Source organism: Lagenorhynchus albirostris, chromosome 2 (genome assembly GCF_949774975.1).
Source record: "Lagenorhynchus albirostris chromosome 2, mLagAlb1.1, whole genome shotgun sequence".
In the NCBI taxonomy this organism is placed as follows: domain Eukaryota; kingdom Metazoa; phylum Chordata; class Mammalia; order Artiodactyla; family Delphinidae; genus Lagenorhynchus; species Lagenorhynchus albirostris.
Window position 1 is genome coordinate 44,607,455 of NC_083096.1, and position 20,076 is coordinate 44,627,530.

General features: G+C 36.6%; 1 protein-coding gene across 1 annotated transcript in view; it reads right to left on the reverse strand.

The window, feature by feature from the left end:
- Positions 1-20,076, reverse strand: part of HMCN1 (hemicentin 1) — a 526,172-nt gene that overhangs the window by 413,115 nt on the left and 92,981 nt on the right. Inside the window, exon 2 of the mRNA XM_060131555.1 lies at positions 3,403-3,473. Within this exon, the coding sequence (XP_059987538.1) occupies positions 3,403-3,473 (71 nt within the window). The remainder of the gene's footprint in view (positions 1-3,402; positions 3,474-20,076) is intronic.

Below are 20,076 nucleotides of genomic sequence, written 5' to 3' on the forward strand. Positions count from 1 at the left end.
GATAACTATATACACCTATTTAGCTATTTATGAAACATAATTCAATTTAGTATGCAATTTAAAAATAAAGACAGTCACAATAAAAGAATCAAGATGGAATACATATTTGGAATGCCAAACTTTTGAGTTTTTTCATCCTATGCCCCAATTATGCTCATACCGTATATAGTTCCAAATCAAGTCATGCACCCTACAGTGAACCAATAAAGTATTAAACTTCAAACTCTAATTTGGACTCCGTTAATTTGTACATAATGGTTCGTTTGTTCGTTTGTTCATTCATTCTTGCATTCATCAAAAATTCAGCACATTCTATATGCCAGGCATTTTACTAAGGGATTCACTGATGAGCTAAATCAGACATAGTTCTTCACTGTGAAACGCCAACTAGTTTGTGACGGAGAGAGGCAGTGAGATATGACCGAGCCTGGAGGATAGGGTGGGATTTTCTGAGGAAGTGGTATTCCAGATGAGATTTTGAATATAGGATTTTAAACTAGGTTAAAGGAGCATGGACGTGAGGGCAGGATGAAGAACAAGAACTTCCTATGCAAGGAGAACAGCATGTGCAAAGGTCCTGTGGGGAGACAGGTGGGGATACAGACAGGAGGAGGCTCTATGCAAGGCCCCTGCGGCAGAGCTCAGGGTCCAAGGGAGAGAGCGGCTCTAGGAAGGGCTCTAGGTTGACAGGCCTCAGGTCACTCATGAACTTGGGAAGACTTTGATGAGATGGGGGTAGGAGGTGAGTGGACAGGGTATTAGGGAGAAATGTTCAGAGATGTATTTTGAAATTATTTTGTCTGCCTGTCAGAGTAGAGAAAGGCCTGGAAAAATAAAAAGAAGAGTAAATGCAGGAAAATCACTTAGAAGCTTTTTTGCATTAATTTAGCCTAAAGATACAGTAACTGGGACTAGGACAGTGCCAATAGAAAAGGAGAAAAGTCAATTGATATCAAAATTATTTAGAAAGTTAAAAACCAAGACTTGATTCATAGTTTGTATATTGGGGTGGGGAGGGGGGAGAGAGGGAGGGAATGGATATAGTAAGGATAGCTCAGATCTTTGGTAGTATAACCAGAATATTGTAGGCATCATTCACAAAGATAACAAATACAGAACAAAGAGCAAGGATTTAGGACCAGATTTGGGGCAGTGGAAAGAGAACATTTGTGAGTTTCACTTTGGAGGGCCACTGTGACATCCAAGAGCCTGACATAAGGGTCTATTTCTCAGAGGAGAGGCCTAGGCTAGAAACATATTTATGTGGGTATGGACGATTTCTCCTAAAGAGAAGAAATAAAAATGAGAGAAAATATAGGGCCACCTTCAAAACCTCCTAGGATCCTAAACATTTAATGGTCACCTGGACAGAAATGAGCTGCCTAGGAAGCTGAGGGAAAGTGGGAAACAAAATGAGAGCACGCGTAAGGGAAGAGAACGTCTCGAGAAGAAGGGAGAGGCCAGTATTGCCGAGAATTACACAGATGTTAATCTAATATGCTGACAAGTGAAATGCTACCACTGCATTTAGCAAAATACAAATCATATATCACCAACTAGAGCTACTTTGACAGAGCAGGGGTGTGGCAACTAGATCGAAACAGACTGAGGAGTAGATGGGGAAGGGATGTGAAGAAAAGATGGCGGTCAATACAGACAATATTCTTGACACTGAAGGAACTGAGAGAGATAAGTTATTTGTAAGAGGATGTGAGAAAAACAGAGATTTGTTGTTTATTTTGTTTTGCTTATAATGGTTTGATTTGTTGGGATCCGTTTGTTTTGGGGGGAGACGGAAACATATTTAAAAGTAAATGGGAACCCTTAAGCAGTTGAAAAAAAAAAGAAAAATACAGTTTGATAGGTTAAGATCCTGAGAAAGCCAAGGAGTTGTGATTAAGTAGGGAATGAGGATGGGATGGATACCAGATGTAGGTGGATTACATGCTAGGTATGAGGAAGCAGAGGGCTTCCATTTATATATGCCTGTGTGTGAAACAGTAAGTGAGACAGCTTGCTCAGACTAGATCATTAGCTGAAATAGCCAGTAGTAAAAGGGTAATGGGATAGAGGTTCAAGAAGAATAGATAAGATTTGCAACTGTCATTGAGAGGAATGGGAGATATAATTGACCAAAGAAACATAGTAAGATCATGGAAGTACTAAGAGTCCAGTGAAAATAGGTGGTTATGTATTTACAGTGGAAGCAACCTGCCATGTTGTGAGGTTTCAACAGCACTTGGCCATCAGTGGACATAATTGCAGTCATTCAGGAATGAGGTTTTGCCTTTTGAACAGAAGAGCAATGGACAAGAAAGAAAAAGGAGTGTTTTTGAAATGACAGAGCTCTGAGCTAGACTGGAAGAAAGTGAAAAAGGAGAGATCTGATGGCCTTGGAGACAGGATAGGGGTCAATGGACTAGAGTGCTTGATGAGGGTGAAGGAGTAGTTGTAGTGTAAATAGCTGCAAAAACAAGCTTGTGGACCTGCTTGAATTAGTGATCTGAGAGACGGAACAGACTGGGGTGATCATAAGATCCAGAGGGTGTGTATGAGAATAGAAGACTGAGATGGCGTACTGAAAAGGTCACTGAAGACAAATAGCACGTCAAAGAACTGAGAGGAGAAGGTTCTGACAGGTCATCCCCATCAATGCTGAAGTGCACCGGAATGACGGCAGCCCGAAAGGGGAAAGGCAGCCAATGATTCAGGTATCAATAGCTTAAATGAATGATGAGGACTGGCCAAAAGATCTGTAGGTGATTGCAGCAGAGACCATCCATGGAGGATAGGACAGCAAAACAGCCTCAAAGAAGCAATTCTTTTTTGACTAATGGATTTGGGAATAATGACCTCAAAGCAGCAATGAGGAGATGGTGCATATCAACACTATCTCCAAGTCCTGTTTTCAGAATAACATTTAAACCAATTATTCATCTTCTCTACTAACAAAATTATACTTACAGTCAAAAATTTTGTAAAGATGACTTATAGCAAAGAATATCAAAATTACCGTAATTATACCACTACTATTACAGGGAAAGAATTAACTGCTCCTTACAATTCTCAGGGAAAGGAGTCATCTGGAACAAGAGTCAGTAAACTTTTTCTCTAAAGCATCATACAGTAAACACTTCAGGCTTTGTGGGCCAGTCTGTCACAACTATGGAATTCTGCCATTGTTGCATGGAAGCGGCCATAGACAATGTATAAATGAAGGTGATATTTTGAACCCAATCTATCCCACTACCATATCTGTCATTCAAATTAAGTCAGAAAAAGTGGTATTAGAATTTAAAAACCAATAACCACTGCTTTCAGACTTAAAACTAAAGAAAATCAGCCAGAAGTTCATTATTTTTCTTTCCCTTAAAAGAAAGAAAATTGAATGCAAGAACTCACCTGAACATAGAGTTCTCTGAGTTCATACTGAAATTTCTTGGGATCTGTGGTAACTGTTACTGGGCCAATTTCTGTGGAGATAAAAATGACATAGGTCAAAAATAGTGATCAATAGCGTTAAAGACTTTAATGTACTATGTCTGCAAATGTCTTTTCACTATGCACTACATGGTTATTTAACGATTAGAAATAGTCAGCAAAACAACAAAGACCACTTCTCAATTTATAGCAACCAAAGAATACCTTAAAATTTGCTGTAAATTATGCATACCTTAAAAAGTGGATTTTTAGCCTCAGAAAATGCAGAGATAGTGAAAAAGGTCACAGGACAAAGAGTCAGGAGACCCCAGTTTCAGTCTCTTTTTACTCTCACCAGTCAGTGATATTAATTGGGCACTTACTTTGTTGTTGAAGTCTAAATGAATCACTTATTCATCTTTTAATTCTTCTTTCTCAACTATAAATTGTAAATTTGTCTGCAAATAAAAAATTTAATACTAAACAAAAAACAAATGACCCTTCCCTGTCTATCCCACAGGGTTTTTAAGAACTTGTAGAAGCAAAGATACGAGGATATTAAAAGTTCAGAAAACAGTCCCTATTGCTTCCTTCACCATGGCTGGTGCTGCTGTCCATCACTATCACCATTCTCCTAAGCTGGCTTTGACCACCATGATTATCTTTGGGGTCACTGACACCCTCATAACTGCCTTAATGTACTGCACAAACCATTGTTTCAAGTGGAAACAGGTGAGGGGACCACTGCATTCCTTGGAACACCAAGATCTAAGTCAGGTGAAGAGAAAGAGCCCAGATACCAGTGTGGGTTAAATTGATTGACTGATTGATAGAACAATAGTGAGAAAGATATAAATATATAGATATAGATATATACAGCAGGTTTATAATAAACATTTTAATGTGCCAAGATCATTTTCTAAAAACAGAAAATCAACCTTTAAAATAGACAAGCAGAAACTGGCCTTTACAGGTATCAATTACTTCCCCCAGGAAACATTCATATGTTTAAGTAATAGTATTAAAATTCATCCAAGTATCATGTGTACAGACATATCACCTTAAATTCCCAGGGTGGATGAAAATTCTTCTATTTTATCTAATGAAGATAACAATACAAAATTATAAAAGTACTTAATATTTAGTTTTTATAAGACATTATCTAGCATTTGCTTACTGCTAGAAAAGGACTTTACAACTTCAAAGGCTAATAATTAATTAGCCAGGCCTTCTATAATGTGCTAAATGTGATATAAAAACAGACTTTTAGAAATAAATGAGGTAAATTGGAAAGGAAGCACGATATGCCTGTCATAAGGCATGTAATTTTTCTTAGAAATTACATGAAAAAAATGTCACCATCCTTCACCAGATTAGACACCTTGCAGTATGCAAAAGGAATGGAGAGGCGATTGAAGAAACTGAAATGCAAACATCTGCATTCTATACAGAGCAGAACAGTCACCGGCTGTGTAAAAGTCATGTCCTGAGTATATGGAAAATCGGAGAAGCCCACTCCCTCAAGATTAAACAAAGGCATACTTTGCAAAGGAATGCAAAACAGCAAAGAATATGCTAGGCAGTTACACCCTGACATATAAATTGTCAGCAGCACTGTCAAGCCAAGCTTCTATGTTCCTACATGGTATAATACTGAAGTAATTCTAGAATTCAAAACTCAAGAAGTAGAAAGAAATACGAAGAACACTAGAAAAAAAATTAATTATATGAAAATAAAAAGTATAGACATGCCAGAACATTCCCTATAATAATAATTTTTAAAAGAACCCTGATATATGTCTGTTCTTCAATAGTGGAGATTAAGGGATGCTATTAAAATAGGAGGACTGATTCGCCTTCATTTAGTTATTCAGAGATTCAAATATCCACCTGTTTTCAACAAAGATAGGAAATATCTCCTGAAGCTCATTAATGTACATTTTTGCAAATCACACTGGACAGCTGAGGTAAAACTTCTATCAGTTATGAGCAATACTCAGGAGAGGTAAAGGCCCACTGAGCTGCCACATCCCTCCAGGTGTAAGCATCTTTTCAAACTCTTTTGAATTGAATGATATAACCATTTGGCAAAATCAGCCCTCCTCCCTCTCAGGACTTGTGTCCATTCCAGTCTTTCTCTTCATTTAACAGAGCCTTATGCCAGCTGTGTCATGAGCAATTTCCTCTTCTCTTCCTTTTTTCTCACGTTGGTTTCATCCCCTGTCAAGCCTTTGATGGCATTCAACAGGTACAACTTTGTCTTCTCTTCCTTCCTGAACACGGTCCTCTATTGCTTATAAAATTAAATGGGAACCCTCCAAGGCATTTCAGGCCCTCTCTTCTATTTATCTAATCTTCCAACTTCGTCACACCCCTTAGCATGAAGCTACTGCTCTTCCTCATCTATGGCCATCACCACATCCATGGCCATCTGCCCATACACCTCTTATTCTTTAAAGCCTGATTCAAGTCCTATCTTCTTGAATGTTTTGCCTTTTCTTCAATATGCTTTAATGTTGTTTGATGTCTGTATAATAAAGACATGGAAAGAATGAAGGTGAATAACATTTAGCAGAATGCAGGGACAATATCCTATTTTATTCAACCATCAATCTCCAAACAGAATCCTCAAGTTAGATGGGGCATTAAAGATCATTTGGTTCAATTCTCTTATCTACAGACAAGAAAACTTGAGGTTCAGAGAAGATGACCCTGAAAGATTTTGGTAGTGAAGAGGTTAAGATATCTAGAAATATTTTCTACACTGAGCAACCTCCACACCTCACTAACATTTCCTCTTTTCCAAGATCTCCATTCTGTCAATGATTACATCACTATTAACTTTCTTCTTTCCTCTGGACCATAGGCAAGACAGGCCATGTTAGGAGTGCCTAATTCGATGCACACAATATCTAGAATTCTTTATTGTCACATGCCTGGATATTATCTTTAATAGAACAAAGAAAACTATCTCTCTTGCCTAGTAGATACTATAATTAAAAACACAAAGAAACCTCACTAGAAAATTCCTTCTCTAATCTATTTAACAAACACACATTGATCATGGACTATATATGGTTGCCACCAGTAGCATAAGGGCGACCAAACATGAACCCTGCCTTCAAAGTCCTGATGGATCTAGTGGAGAAAATAAAACTAAAATGTAATTACAGTACAATACAATAAATGCATAAAGAGAAGTATGGAAAAGGTAGTGTGGGAGTACTAATTAACATAGAAAAAAATTTTTTCAGAATGAACCATGGGGATTTCAAAAAGGAAATGAAAATTTAGGATTCCATATTAGAGAAAACAAAAACGTTCTTTATTAAAACTAATTTCTTTTTAAATTCTATATATCAAGTTTTCACAACAGCCCTGTATTTTACTATTACCTATAACTATCGATATTTGCAAGTACAATTCACAATACTTTGTAACATAAAGTGGCTTCCTTTGAGCCTCACAACAACCTCATGAAGAAGTTAAAATACATACAATTATACAAAAAACTGAAGGTTGGATGATAAGCCAAAGCCAACCAGTCCCTTTGAAGGCTACCACAATACTGTGTGCCTGCGACATGATGGCATCTACCAGATAATACTATGGCTGCCATTGCTTTTTTGTCTCCCTCACTTGACTATCAGCCCAAGGAGATGAATTGTCTCAGTGTACCTATAATAGATGCTCAGTAAATGTCTGAAAACGGGAAGAAGGGAGAGAAGGGGAAAAAAAGAATAAAGGTTAAGCCCAGGCCTTCAGACCCTTTATTTTGTGCTCTTTTCATTTTACCATGGAGCCTCCACGCTACAGCTAAGACCACGCTACATGATCAGCATGATGACACTGACTAGTCAACTGAGAAAGTCTTCAGTTTACTCTTTTAACCAAATGTTTTGCTCTTTAATCAAGTTCTTGATGCAGATAATCAATAGATACAATTTTCCACATACAGTTTATCTTAAAAAGCAAAAACATTGAGGTAACATGTTATTAAAAATATAAGGAGTATGTCACGCTTCAGAAGACTACTTTTGATTTAAAAAAATAACTGTCTGAGACTCTAAAGAAAGCCTTTCCTCTTCTCATTAATTGTGTTACTTCCTGTTTCCTAGGGATTTATCAGATGGGTTGGATTTATTTCCAACATCTCAGCCATTGTTCTCTTAACCCGAGTTGCTGGATTGAATTTGAGAAAATAGTGGAAAGAAGTTCACAGTGTAATATTTTCTTTCACTGCTTCACTTGGCAAGATCGATATCCAGTTCCTCACTTCCTTTTTCCTTTCTACTAACAGATTTCTGATCCTTATAGTTTTTCTTTACTCAAAGTGGCTCCTTGATAATAAGAGGAATATTTACTGCTGCTTGCTGGGGTCTCAATACTGTCTGTGAATGATTTGATAACGATGTTCACAATTTCCTTGCTTTTTTGAAAAAAATTATGTAGTTCTTGGCTTTATATTTATAGTTATACATAAATATGTGAAAAGTTAAAATGAAAACCCCTAAGCTGCATTATAAATTAATATTTGCAAAGCACTGTAAAAGAACAAAAGAAATATATAAATTACAGGGCTTGCCATAATGGAAATTTAAATATAGTTGAAAACTTAAAAAAACAGCAAGGTATGAAAAATTAAACAGTTTAATCTAGCATCAGAGAAGCGCAAGTGATATAGATACAGAGGGACAGCAAATTTCTTCAGTGTCCAGAGAAAGACCCCCGAGCTCTAGGGAAATATACAGTGAAGGTATCAGGGAGAAGATGTGGTACGGCACTTGAAGAGAACACTGGACACAGAAGGTGACGTCAGAGCAAAGAAATTCCAGACACTGTGATATGGCCTATTCAAAACGCCTTCCATGAGCTGAATCTCAACACATTCCACTTTGTAAAACTTCCACTCTTAGTCAATAATTTTACACAAATCAATGATGTCTTCCATGTGCAAAGTTGCCAATATAAATATATACATATTCAAAATATTAATATTGTTTACATGAAAATTAATAAATTATGTTTCTTGCCTTGGGATGGTACAGAAAATCAGATTAATAACTATATTTACTTTCACTGTTTTCAGTTGAATCTACGATACACTCTTTCCAGATTTCTCTCTCCTCACTTAATTATAATGTTGCTGTCCAGCACCATTTTTAAATGATTTGCATCTAAGCCACAAAAACAGAACTGTTTCCTGACTTTGAGCTGAGCCAATGCCAAGTATATTTCAGGCCTCATTTAATTGAGCACATGCCTACTCACATTAGAAGAGGTAATTTTCAAGACCACTTAAAGGCCCTTAATGATTATTTTGACATGAAGTGATGTACTTGGTGTGTTTTATAAAATCTGAGTCAAAGATGAATTCATGTACAGCATGTTATCTAATACTGATTACATAGCATTCTGATTTAATTTCCAAAAAGAGTATTCATTTAACAGTGAGTTGTATAACCTTAAACGTATGCACTTAGCAACACTGCAGATAATATATGTATAATGAAAGGCTCATTTCACTTGGACTGAACAGGATATAGAAAAAGTCATGAACATGAATTCCGTAATGTTTCACAGCTGTTTAGAGGAGGAAGCAAAGAAGAATGCCTTAATAATTGACAGTCCTCACAGGACTGTGAGGTATACTGAGTAGGATGTTATTGCTTAGACTGGACTTTGGCCAGGGCTCCAGCAAGCATTCTTACAACAACAGCCGTGGGATTTTTAATGGCCAACAAAATTCAGACGCTCAGTTTCACCTGTAATACTAAAAATGGCATTTTTTGTTTTTTGAGCAAAGATGTTGCTGATTATACGGATCTGAAAATGAAAACTCCAAGATAACAAATTCTTTTTTAAATACATCTTTATTGGAGTACAACTGCTTCACCATACTGTGTTAGTTTCTGTTGCAAAACAAAGCAAATCAGCCATATGCATACACATGTCCCCTTATCCCCTCCCTCTTGAGCCTCCCCCTCCCATCCTCCCTATCCCACCCCTCTAGGTCATCGCGAAGCACCGAGCCGATCTCCCGGTGCTCTGCTGCTGCTTCCCACCAGCCAACTATTTTACATTCGGTAGTGTATATATGTCGATGCTACTCTCACTTCGCCCCAGCTTCGCCCTCCCACCCCATGTCAAGAATTCCATTCTCTATGTCTACCTCTTTATTCCTGCCCTGCAACTAGGTTCATCAGTACCATTCTTTTTTTTTAGATTCCATATATATGTATTAGCATACGGTATTTGTTTTTCTCTGACTTACGTCACTCTGTGTGACAGTCTCTAGGTCCATCCACCTCACTACAAATAACTCAATTTCGTTTCTTTTTATGACTAATATTCCATTGTATATATGTGCCACATCTTCTTTATCCATTCGTCTGTCGATGGACATTTAGGTTGGTTCCATGTCCTCGCTATTGTAAACAGTGCTGCCGTGAACATTGTGGTGCATGTCTATTTTTGAATTAAGGTTTTCTCAGGGTATATGCCCAGTAGTGGGATTGCTGGGTCATATGGTATTTCTATTTTTAGTTTTTTAAGGAACCTCCATACTGTTTTCCATAGTGGTTGTATCAATTTACATTCCCACCAACACTGCAAGAGGGTTCCCTTTTCACCACACCCTTTCCAGCATTTATTGTTTCTAGCGTTTTTGATAATGGCCATTCTGACCGGCATGAGGTAATAACCTCATTGTAGTTTTGATTTGCATTTCTCTAATATTTAGTGATGTTGAGCAGCTTTTCATGTGTTTCTTGGCCATCTGTATGTCTCCTTTGGAGAAATGTCTATATAGGTCTTCCGCCCATTTTTTAACTGGATTGTTTGTTTTTTTGATATTGAGCTCCATGAGCTGTTTGTATATTTTGGAGATTAATCCTTTGTCTGTTGTTTCATTTGCAAATATTTTCTCCCATTCTGAGGGTTGTCTTTTTGTCTTTTTTATGGTTTCCTCTGCTGGGCAAAAGCTTTTAAGTTTAATTAAGTCCCATTTGTTTATTTTTGTTCTTATTTCTGTTACTCTAGGAGATGGGTCAAAAATGATCTTGCTGTGGTTTATGTCAAAGAGTGTTTTTCCTATGTTTTCCTCTAACAGTTTTATAGCGTCTGGTCTTACATTTAAGTCTTTAATCCATTTGGAGTTTAAGATAAACGCCAGAAAAAGATATCACAAAAAAAGAAAATTATAGACCAGTATCACTGATGAACATAGATGCAAAAATCCTGAGCAAAACACTAGCAAACAGAATCCAACAGCACATTAAAAGGATCATACACCATGATCAAGTGGGGTTTATCCCAGGGATGCAAGAATTCTTCAGTATAAGCAAATCAATCAATGTGATACACCACATTAACAAATTGAAGAATAAAAACCATATGATCATCTCAATAGATGCAGAAAAAGCTTTCGACAAAATTCAACACCATTTATGATAAAACTCTCCAGAAAATGGGCATAAAGGGAACCTACCTCAACATAATAAAGGCCATAAATGACAAACCCACAGCAAGCATCATATTCAATAGTGAAAAGCTGCAAGCACTTCCACTAGGATCAGGAACAAGACAAGGATGTCCACTCTTGCCACTCTTATTCAACATAGTTTTGTAAGTCCTAGCCATGACAGAGAAGAAATAAACGGAATACAAATTGGAAAAGAAGTAAAACTGTCACCGTTTGCAGGTGACATGATACTATACATAGAAAATCCTGAAGATGCCACCAGAAAACTAATAGAACTAATCAATGAATCTGGTAAGGTTGCAGCATACAAAATTAATGTACAGAAATCTCTGACATTCCTATACACCAACAACGAAAAATCAGAAAGAGCAATTAAGGAAACACTCCCATTCACCACTGCAACAAAAAGAATAAAATACTTAGGAATAAACCTGCCTAAGGAGGTGAAAGACTTGTACTCAGAAAACTATAAAACACTGATGAAAGAAATCAAAGATGACAAACAGATGGAGAAATATACCATGTTCTTGGACTGGAAGAATCAATATTGTGAAAATGACTATACTGCCCAAAGCAATCTACAGATTCAGTGAAATCCCTATCAAACTATCAATGGCATTCTTCACAGAATTAGAACAAAAAAATCTTACAATTCATATGGAAACACAAAAGACCCCAAATAGCCACAGCAATCTTGAGAAAGAAAAACGGAGTTGGAGGAATCAGGCTTCCTGACTTCAAACTTTACCACAAAGCTACAGTAATCAAGACAGTATGGTACTGGCACAAAAACAGAAATACAGATCAGTGGTACAGCATACACTGCCCAGAGATAAACCCCTGCACATATGGGCACCTAATTTACGACAAAGGAGGCAAGAACATACAATGGACAAAAGACAGCCTCTTCAATAAGTGGTGCTGGGAAAACTGGACAGCTACATGTAGAAGAATGAAATTAGAACACTACCTAACACCAAACACTAAAATGGCATTTTAACATCAAAATATATCCAAGCATTGACAAGGTATACTCAGATAATAAAACATATAATATTTTAAGTCATGCTATTTAATCAAATTTAACTAACAAGCTTTCCAATGTGATCAAGATACTCTGAAAGCAAACAAGAAGAAAATTAATACTATTTTCCAGAACATTTTTAAATTTAGATATGATATTCTTATAGGAGACTGTGTTTAAAACTTTAAAATGAAAAATATTAGAAATCATTTCAAAGTTTTAATTGTTCTCTTAGACAATTCTTTAGCATTAATAGTCTTCCAAATAAAAGTAAACATTGGGGGGAATAAAGAAAAGAAAAACTATAAAAGGAGCAGTAAAATGTTTTTGAAAAAGAAAATAATATGCTTGAAAATCCTTAGAAAAGAATCATTAATATTGCTGAAATTTCCACATGTTAGGAAAACACACTTAACTTCAGCCCTGATTGTTTCCACAACTAAACAAATACATGCAGTCCTTTGATCATGTTTTCAGGGAAAATACAATTCAGTGGTCCAAAACCATATTTACGAAGTAAACACTTTATTTGCAAACAATGAGAATCAGAGGCATGGCAAAATATAGATGATTTTCATGTGTCTGTATATATGTTATAATATGTGTATGCTTTTCCCTAAATACTTGCATTTATTCATTCATTCAACAAACAGGCACTCTATCCTTAAGCTTGGTTCAAATAGGCAGGAGAAAGCAAATACATTTAAAGAGTGGGGTCTTGAGTATAAGAGAGTCAGAAGTATCTGAGTGTATCTTATAAACAAAGAGGTGGCTGAATGGACTTGTGACCGGTACAGCTGTACCAGGCCCTACTCTCAAAAGAACCCCTGCTTTGGGGTTTAATGCTTTGCAGTCACTGTCTTGAAATAATTTTATGTCTGAATTTATGTTCGTAAAGCAAACTTCAATGGGAAGATGTTAACATGTACTCCAAGTTTTTAGCCTCATCTCATACATGGTCCTGCCCCTATCACCTTCTGGGGACAGGTTCTCAGCCACCTGTTCACCCACCCTCATATGCCCCCAGCCATACCCAGCACCCCAGTCCCTGCTTCTGCCATCTGCCCCAGTGAGGACCTGGATGTGAGGATTGGGAGGGTTAGGATGAGGGCACTCAAGTGCTGGCCAAGGTTAGAGGCCAAGTCTTAGCCTCTCAGCTGGGACAAGCCTTTTAATGAACTCCCAATCCATATGCCAGGCACTTCCCAGCACCAAGGTTTAAAGATCTCTGGGGGTCATCTGTCTGCCAAGAGTTGAGGCAATGGGGCCAGAGACGGAGGAGGTATCTGGCTCAACTTCACCAGACCCTGCTTCCAGCTTGAGCACAGTGCTTGGGTCCCAATGGCAGGAGGGGGAATCTGACAGCCTTCATTCCTAGGTGGGACCTCAGGGACCAGAGGGGCCAGTGTGGGTCTGCACTTGAACCACAGGTATCCTGCTACCCAGGGGCGCTCCCTTCGCAGGAGCCATGCCAGGAGGATCTTCTCTTCCTCCTTGCAACCCTTTGTAGCCTAGCTTAAACCACTAAGCGAATTTTACCATCCATCTTTATTTTGTGCAATGTCAATATTAGATGCAAATATCAGAGCATTTGACTATTAGGTAGATTTACCCAAATTATACAATTTGTATTTCACGGCTGATACCAGATGGTGCCTCCGGCTTTCCAGAAGAGACACACAAGTCAGATTTGGGAAGGCTGAAGGAGGAACCATTCATTTATAATCCCAGCAACAGGATGAAAGTTCCAGGTTTATCATGACATTGAATTAAATAGTACTCCTTATTGAAAAACATAAAGGATTTTTTAAATGAAAAAAGACCACGGTTACATAAAAGAAAGCTAAATATTAAAATGTTATTCTGCCAAGTTAATTTATGGATTTAATACATTAAAAATCTCAAAAACAATATTTTTTGGCTTATGTTTTAGAATACTTAGCAACAATATTCCTAAATTTATTCTGAACAGCACATGGGCAATCATATCAATGAAAACTGGCCAAAAAAACTATAAACAGGACATCTTAAGCATGAATAACTAAGAGGATAGAAGTGTTGACATACAAATAAATATGTAATAAGTAGAAAAGAATTAATAATTATATACAAACTAGCATCTGAAGACAAGATGCATAAAGTAAGATTATTTTAAAAATATTTATCTCTAATTCATATTTTACAGTATCTAGTAAAAATAAGCTCCAAAGGGTTAAATGGTTCAATATAACCATTGTAATTACTTCAACTGAATATAAATTAGAATATATATCAGATATATATAGAAAAATAACATTCTCCTTTTCAAAGTAATAGAAGAAATCACAAGGGGAAATACTGACAGATATGAATATATAAAAATCAAGTAAAAATTAAAATCTAAAAAAGACATAAAGCCAGATTTGCCAACATTTATGTCATCAATTAAAATAAATTAAAATCTATACTATCTGAAGAGATCAAATTTTTACAAAAAAAAAAATAAAGTACCAATCACTAAATGAAAGGAAAATTCATTAAAAGAAGGATAACAACAATAAAAAAAAAGACCAGAAACAAACGCTCATATTTAGTTATAGCAAAAGAGAGTGAACTGCAGCAAATCTGAAGTATCTTGTAAGAAAGAAAATGATTTTGTTTAATATTTTCACTCAAACCAGTATCATAGTAAACCTGCAATACTGGTACGGTCGTTAAGATTATAAGTGGCTGTAACTTTTGTGAAATTCACTGTAGTTATGTGTATGATATGATTATAGGTATGATAAGTCTTAAAAGTATCTTGTGATAAAGTCATTTCCCGCTTTGTTATAATCTGCTGAAAATAGATACTGATATTACTAGGATATCAATAATGTCAAAATAGAGAAATGATTATAAACATGATTCTCTAAATAATATTAGGCAGCAATGAAACTACTGTTCCATGTAGAAACACAAGTGAATGTTCATCTTACAACATTAAAAAGCAAAACATAGAATTATAGGTACCTTGATTGCAACCATCTACAAAGACACATATGCATAAAAACAAATTCTGAAAGGTCACACCACAGTAAAAATTGATTCTTGGATAAGTGGAGTGATGATTACTTTTTTTCTTTCTTCAAATTTTTCAAATTATTTATACTTGTAATTTAAGGAGAAAGAGAAGAATTTCACTTGATCACAGACAAGTATGAGGTTTTGTTCATAAATTCTGGCTGACTGTGGTTCTTAATTGGTTTAAATTGGTCACTGGAGAAAAGAGGCAAAAATATTTTTCAGCATTGGGCAACATAACAAGAAAAGCATTGATTTGAGACATTATCTGTTAATGTTGTGAGGCAAAATATTTTAACTATTTAGAATCTAACCAGAACAGTCATTGTCTGGATACGGTATTCTTTTCTAATCTTCTCACTTCCAGCTTCCAGCTTTCTTTCAAACGCCCAACTCTTGACAATGTCATCTTCCTACTGTTAGTCAGTCTTTATTGAATATACAAAGAATTCCTTTTGATTGGATGAAATAAAACACTCTCCACACTTGTAACACGGAAGCTCAATCACAGTCACGTTTTGTTTCTCTTCTGCTTATTACTGACTTTTTTCTCTACACACTCTTGCAATGACGTGTGTTCATATACACATGTGTGTCTTCTGTTTTGCTTTTTTTCTCTTCATAGAAAAAATATGGGAAATAGGAAATACCCAGTATAATTGTAAATATTGAACATGAAACCAAATCATCACTGTGAATATGCATTTTAAATTTAAATACCTCTCCTACTGGGAAGAAGTTCAGAGTATTCATCTTTTTTTTTTTTTCTTTTTGCGGTACACGGGCCTCTCACTGTTGTGGCCTCTCCCGCTGCGGAGCACAGGTTCCGGACGCGCAGGCCCAGCGGCCATGGCTCACAGGCCCAGCCACTCCGCGGCATGTGGGATCTTCCCGGACCGGGGCACGAGCCCGTATCCCCTGCATCGGCAGGCGGACTCTCAACCACTGCACCACCAGGGAAGCCCCCAGAGTATTCATCTTAGTTGGTAACTAAAAGCATCCCAGATTTGGAAGTTACTATAGTCTAAAGTAATGAAGTTAATTTACTATGTGCCATTGTGAATAGACTCCAAAGGAATTTTCAACTCAAGACAAACCCGTGCATCGTGCCCGTACCTGGTAAGAGGAAAGCATCCACATAGGAGCCACCTCACTTCTCCTCCCACATCACCAGCGCACTACTGCATTAGCAAGGAGAGGGATGTCCCCACAGATACCAAGAGGCTGTGGCACATATCCAAATCAAGGACAAGAGACACTCTGTGGCATTTCTCTCATATCACAGTGATCAGTCCTTTCTTACCATTCAGGGTTTCAATACCTCTGCTCCAAGCTCCCATGCTTCCCTATTTTACTCTGAAGAACATTCCTATTAACCAATTATATCAAGCCTTCTCTTTAAAACTTGAACTGCAAAAGGGAGTTGTTTCCTTTTTGTACTACATTCCTCAAACCAAAATAATTAATATGTTTTACAGACATCCATTAATAAAAATTAGCAGAGACACTGAGAGGGAGATTTGGCCAAGTGAAATTTCCAACCAAACTGATTAATAATAGTGCTTAGATGCCTGCTGGCCCAGACACCACCAGAAAATCTACATAGTCTAGATGAAAAGTGACATTGGATTTGGGAAACTGTCCACTCGCATGGCCCTCATTTACTAAATGTTTGACCTAAGAGTCAGTCGGTTGTCTTTCTTAAGAGCTCAGGCACTGGAATCAAAACTACTTGGGTTAGAAGCAAGGCTCTGCCACATAATAGTTTTTTGGTTTTGTTTTTAATTTTTATCCAGTTCCTAAATCTCAATGACTTTCAGTTTCCCCATCTATAAAGTGGGGAAAATAATCATAGCTATACCACTGTGTTGTCGTGAGAGTTTAATCAGGATAGCATGCATGAGGCAATGCTTGGAATGGATTAAACACGCTAACTCTGCTATTGCTACTGCTGCTACTGCCAGTAACTTTCATGACAATGTAAAATACATTATGTTATGTACTATGATTGGTTATATAAAAATCTACTATAATATAAGGAACAAATTCAGTCTTGGAGTTTAGAAAAACATGATACATTTCTTGTGCTTATCACTGCTTAAGATGATTTAATGAATTTGAATTTCCAACTCAAATCGCATTAGTTAAGTAAGGTGTGTTGTTTTTTTTTTAAGGTACATTCTTATCAAGCCATGCCTCCTAAAAAAATCTTATTTTTACCTTGCATCAGATGAAAAATGTCAAACTTTTAGACAAATAAAACTCTTGCTGGCCTTTGGAGATAACAAAACAACATTTCTCATACTTGTCATTAAATCAGATCTAAGAATCTGAAGTTACATGATCAAGAATTTCAAAAATATGTTTGATCTTTAATTTCCACTTCTCTGATACTTAAAAATATTAATCCCCAAACAGGACTGAGATAAGAACAGCATTTATCAAAAAGAGAAAACAGGTATCTGATTTAGGGTTGCTAATTAATGTAAGAAAATACTACTGTCAAGTTCTATTTTCTATTCACTCTTCCCAAAGTAATATAGAAAAATGTCCCCCTCTACACCTTTGTTTATATTTTTTCTATATAAGAGACTGTTCTCTCCCTTATCAAACTTTTCTTTAAGATTTAATTCAGGTCCCAACTTTTTTGGAACAAATTCCTGAGTGTTTCAATCCTTAGAGGTCACTCCTCTGAATTCTTTTAATGACATATCTCAACTGTTAAGTATTTACCCAATGTGGTAAATGTCCTCTAAAATGGCCTCCGATGACCCCCACTACCTGATACTCACACCCTTGTGTAATCGCCTCTCCTTAAGAATGGGTTGAACCTAATAACTTGCTTCTAATGAAGAGAACAGGGCAAAGTGATGGGATGTCACCCACCACTGGGATTAGGTTGCAAAGAGACTATGGCTTCTGTCTTGCATGTACTCTCTTGCTCTCTGATGGAAATTACCCATATGAGCTTCCCTATTATCCTATGGAGAGGTTCACGTGGCAAGGACAGAGGGCATCCCCTGGCCAACAGCCAGCAAGTAACTCAATCCTGACAACAGCCATGTGAGTAACAAAGTGGACCTTCTCCAGTCAAGCCATGCAATGACCACAGACTCAGTTAGTACCTTAATTGTAGACTTGTGGGAGACCCTGAATCAGGGGACCCAGCTACATTTTACTGGGATTCCTGACTCCCAAAAAGTATGATTTAATAACTGTTTGTTATGTTACAACACTAAGGTTTGGAATAATTTTCCATGCAGCAATAGATTCATTTAACTCCATATTCAGTCTCCATAGCTAGATTATAACTTCTCTGATGACAGCAACTGTGATATTTTGAATCTCCATCATTTGGACAGTGACCTTCACTGTGTGATGATGGTAAAGTTACAGAAATACTTAGACAACAATTTTGAACAATATATACAAGTATTACTTTAAAAGTCACTATAAATTGCAGCATCTTCAGAAATCTGTAATTTAATTTGCAAAACAGAGAAAATATAAACATATGTATGTATATATGCATGTGTTTATAATAAGTAAATGCCCACAATAAAAACAGATCATAAATGACCAAATTTAGAAGAGGCAAAGAAGTAATAATTAAGGAAATGAAAAGTGTGATATCTGGAAAATCAGAAAACAGTATGGCTATCTGAAAAATACTTAAGAAAAAAATACTAAGCATTACAAAATCTCTTAAAACTATGGCATTTAATCCTAAAAATTAAAGAAATAGTGAACATTAATAGAAACGATGTCATTCATACATTATCTCTAATGGTGCCTATGAATTTCATCATGATCATTAAAGCAATAAAGTTAGGTGGATGAATTAAGCAAAGAAAATTCAAAGAAATTGAAATTGAATTCAAGACTCTAAAGAAGTTATTAATAAAGCATTCACTCTGCCAAAGAATAAATGGACAAAATTTTAAGCTCTCTTCTGGCAAACACTCTTCTTCAAACACTTTTTAATTCAATAAATCATCTTTCAGTCCCTACTAGGTAATCATACCCCATGCCTGAAGCTGACCACCGGAAGCCTGGTAAAACAGTTCATATTGCAGCCCAATTGCTTTGTGAATTTGTGATGTTTTAATTCTGTAAATCTCAACTCACCTATCAAGTTTACTGTAAAAAAGCTGAATATGTTTGGCACAGGTCATAAGGAAGAAAGTTTAGAAGGCATATTTCTGAGATGGAATACAACAGACTAGCAGAGAACAGAATTGTGAAGTGCACTGTTCTTAGTGCAAGGGAACCAACTGTGGAGGACACAGACGTGATCTCCTTCCCCATGGATTTCACAGTATGAGAGAGAAAATGGACAATAAAACAAGTAAACAAGCAAAGAGGAAAAAAAATAGCAACAGGTTGGAATAAGTGTTGTGATGGAAATAAGCAGGCTATGGGACAAATAATGGGCAGAGGGGCTGCTTAACAGTACAGCATCAAGGAAGACCTCTTTCATTTCCTTTGTGCAAAACGAATGTCCATAATCTTCGTCCATTTTTATACTGGGCTGTTGCTCTTTTTGTGTCAATCTGTGAAAGGTGTTTATATTAAGTAAATTAAGTTTTGTCTGTGACATGAGTTGTGAAGTTTTTTCTACCTTGATGTCTCTTGTGGCAATTTTGGTCATGTAGAAATAGTTTTCTTTTATGTAGTAATAAAATTTATTACTCTTTTCCCTATGGTTCTTGGTTTTTATCATAGTTGGGAAAACTTTCTTCATGCTGAAGTTATTATATAGAGTTCTCCCATGATGTCTTCTAGTCCTTTTAAGGTTTATGTTTTAGATTTACATCTATGGTCCATTTGAAGTTTCTGCGGGTATAAGCTATGAAGTATGGATCCACTTCTCTTCCAGATGGCTACCCTGTTGGCTCATCATTTATTGAAAAATCAATTTTTCCCTACTGATATTACATGCCACTACAATTCATGTATGTATTCTACATTTTTTTCCATTGATCTTTTGCTTCATGCCCAGACCCAAACTGTCTTAAAAACTGAGGCATAATATGTTTTAATCTCAGGTGGGGCTAATTTCCACATCATCACTCTCCTTTTGCTGAATTTTCCTAGCTATTGGTGC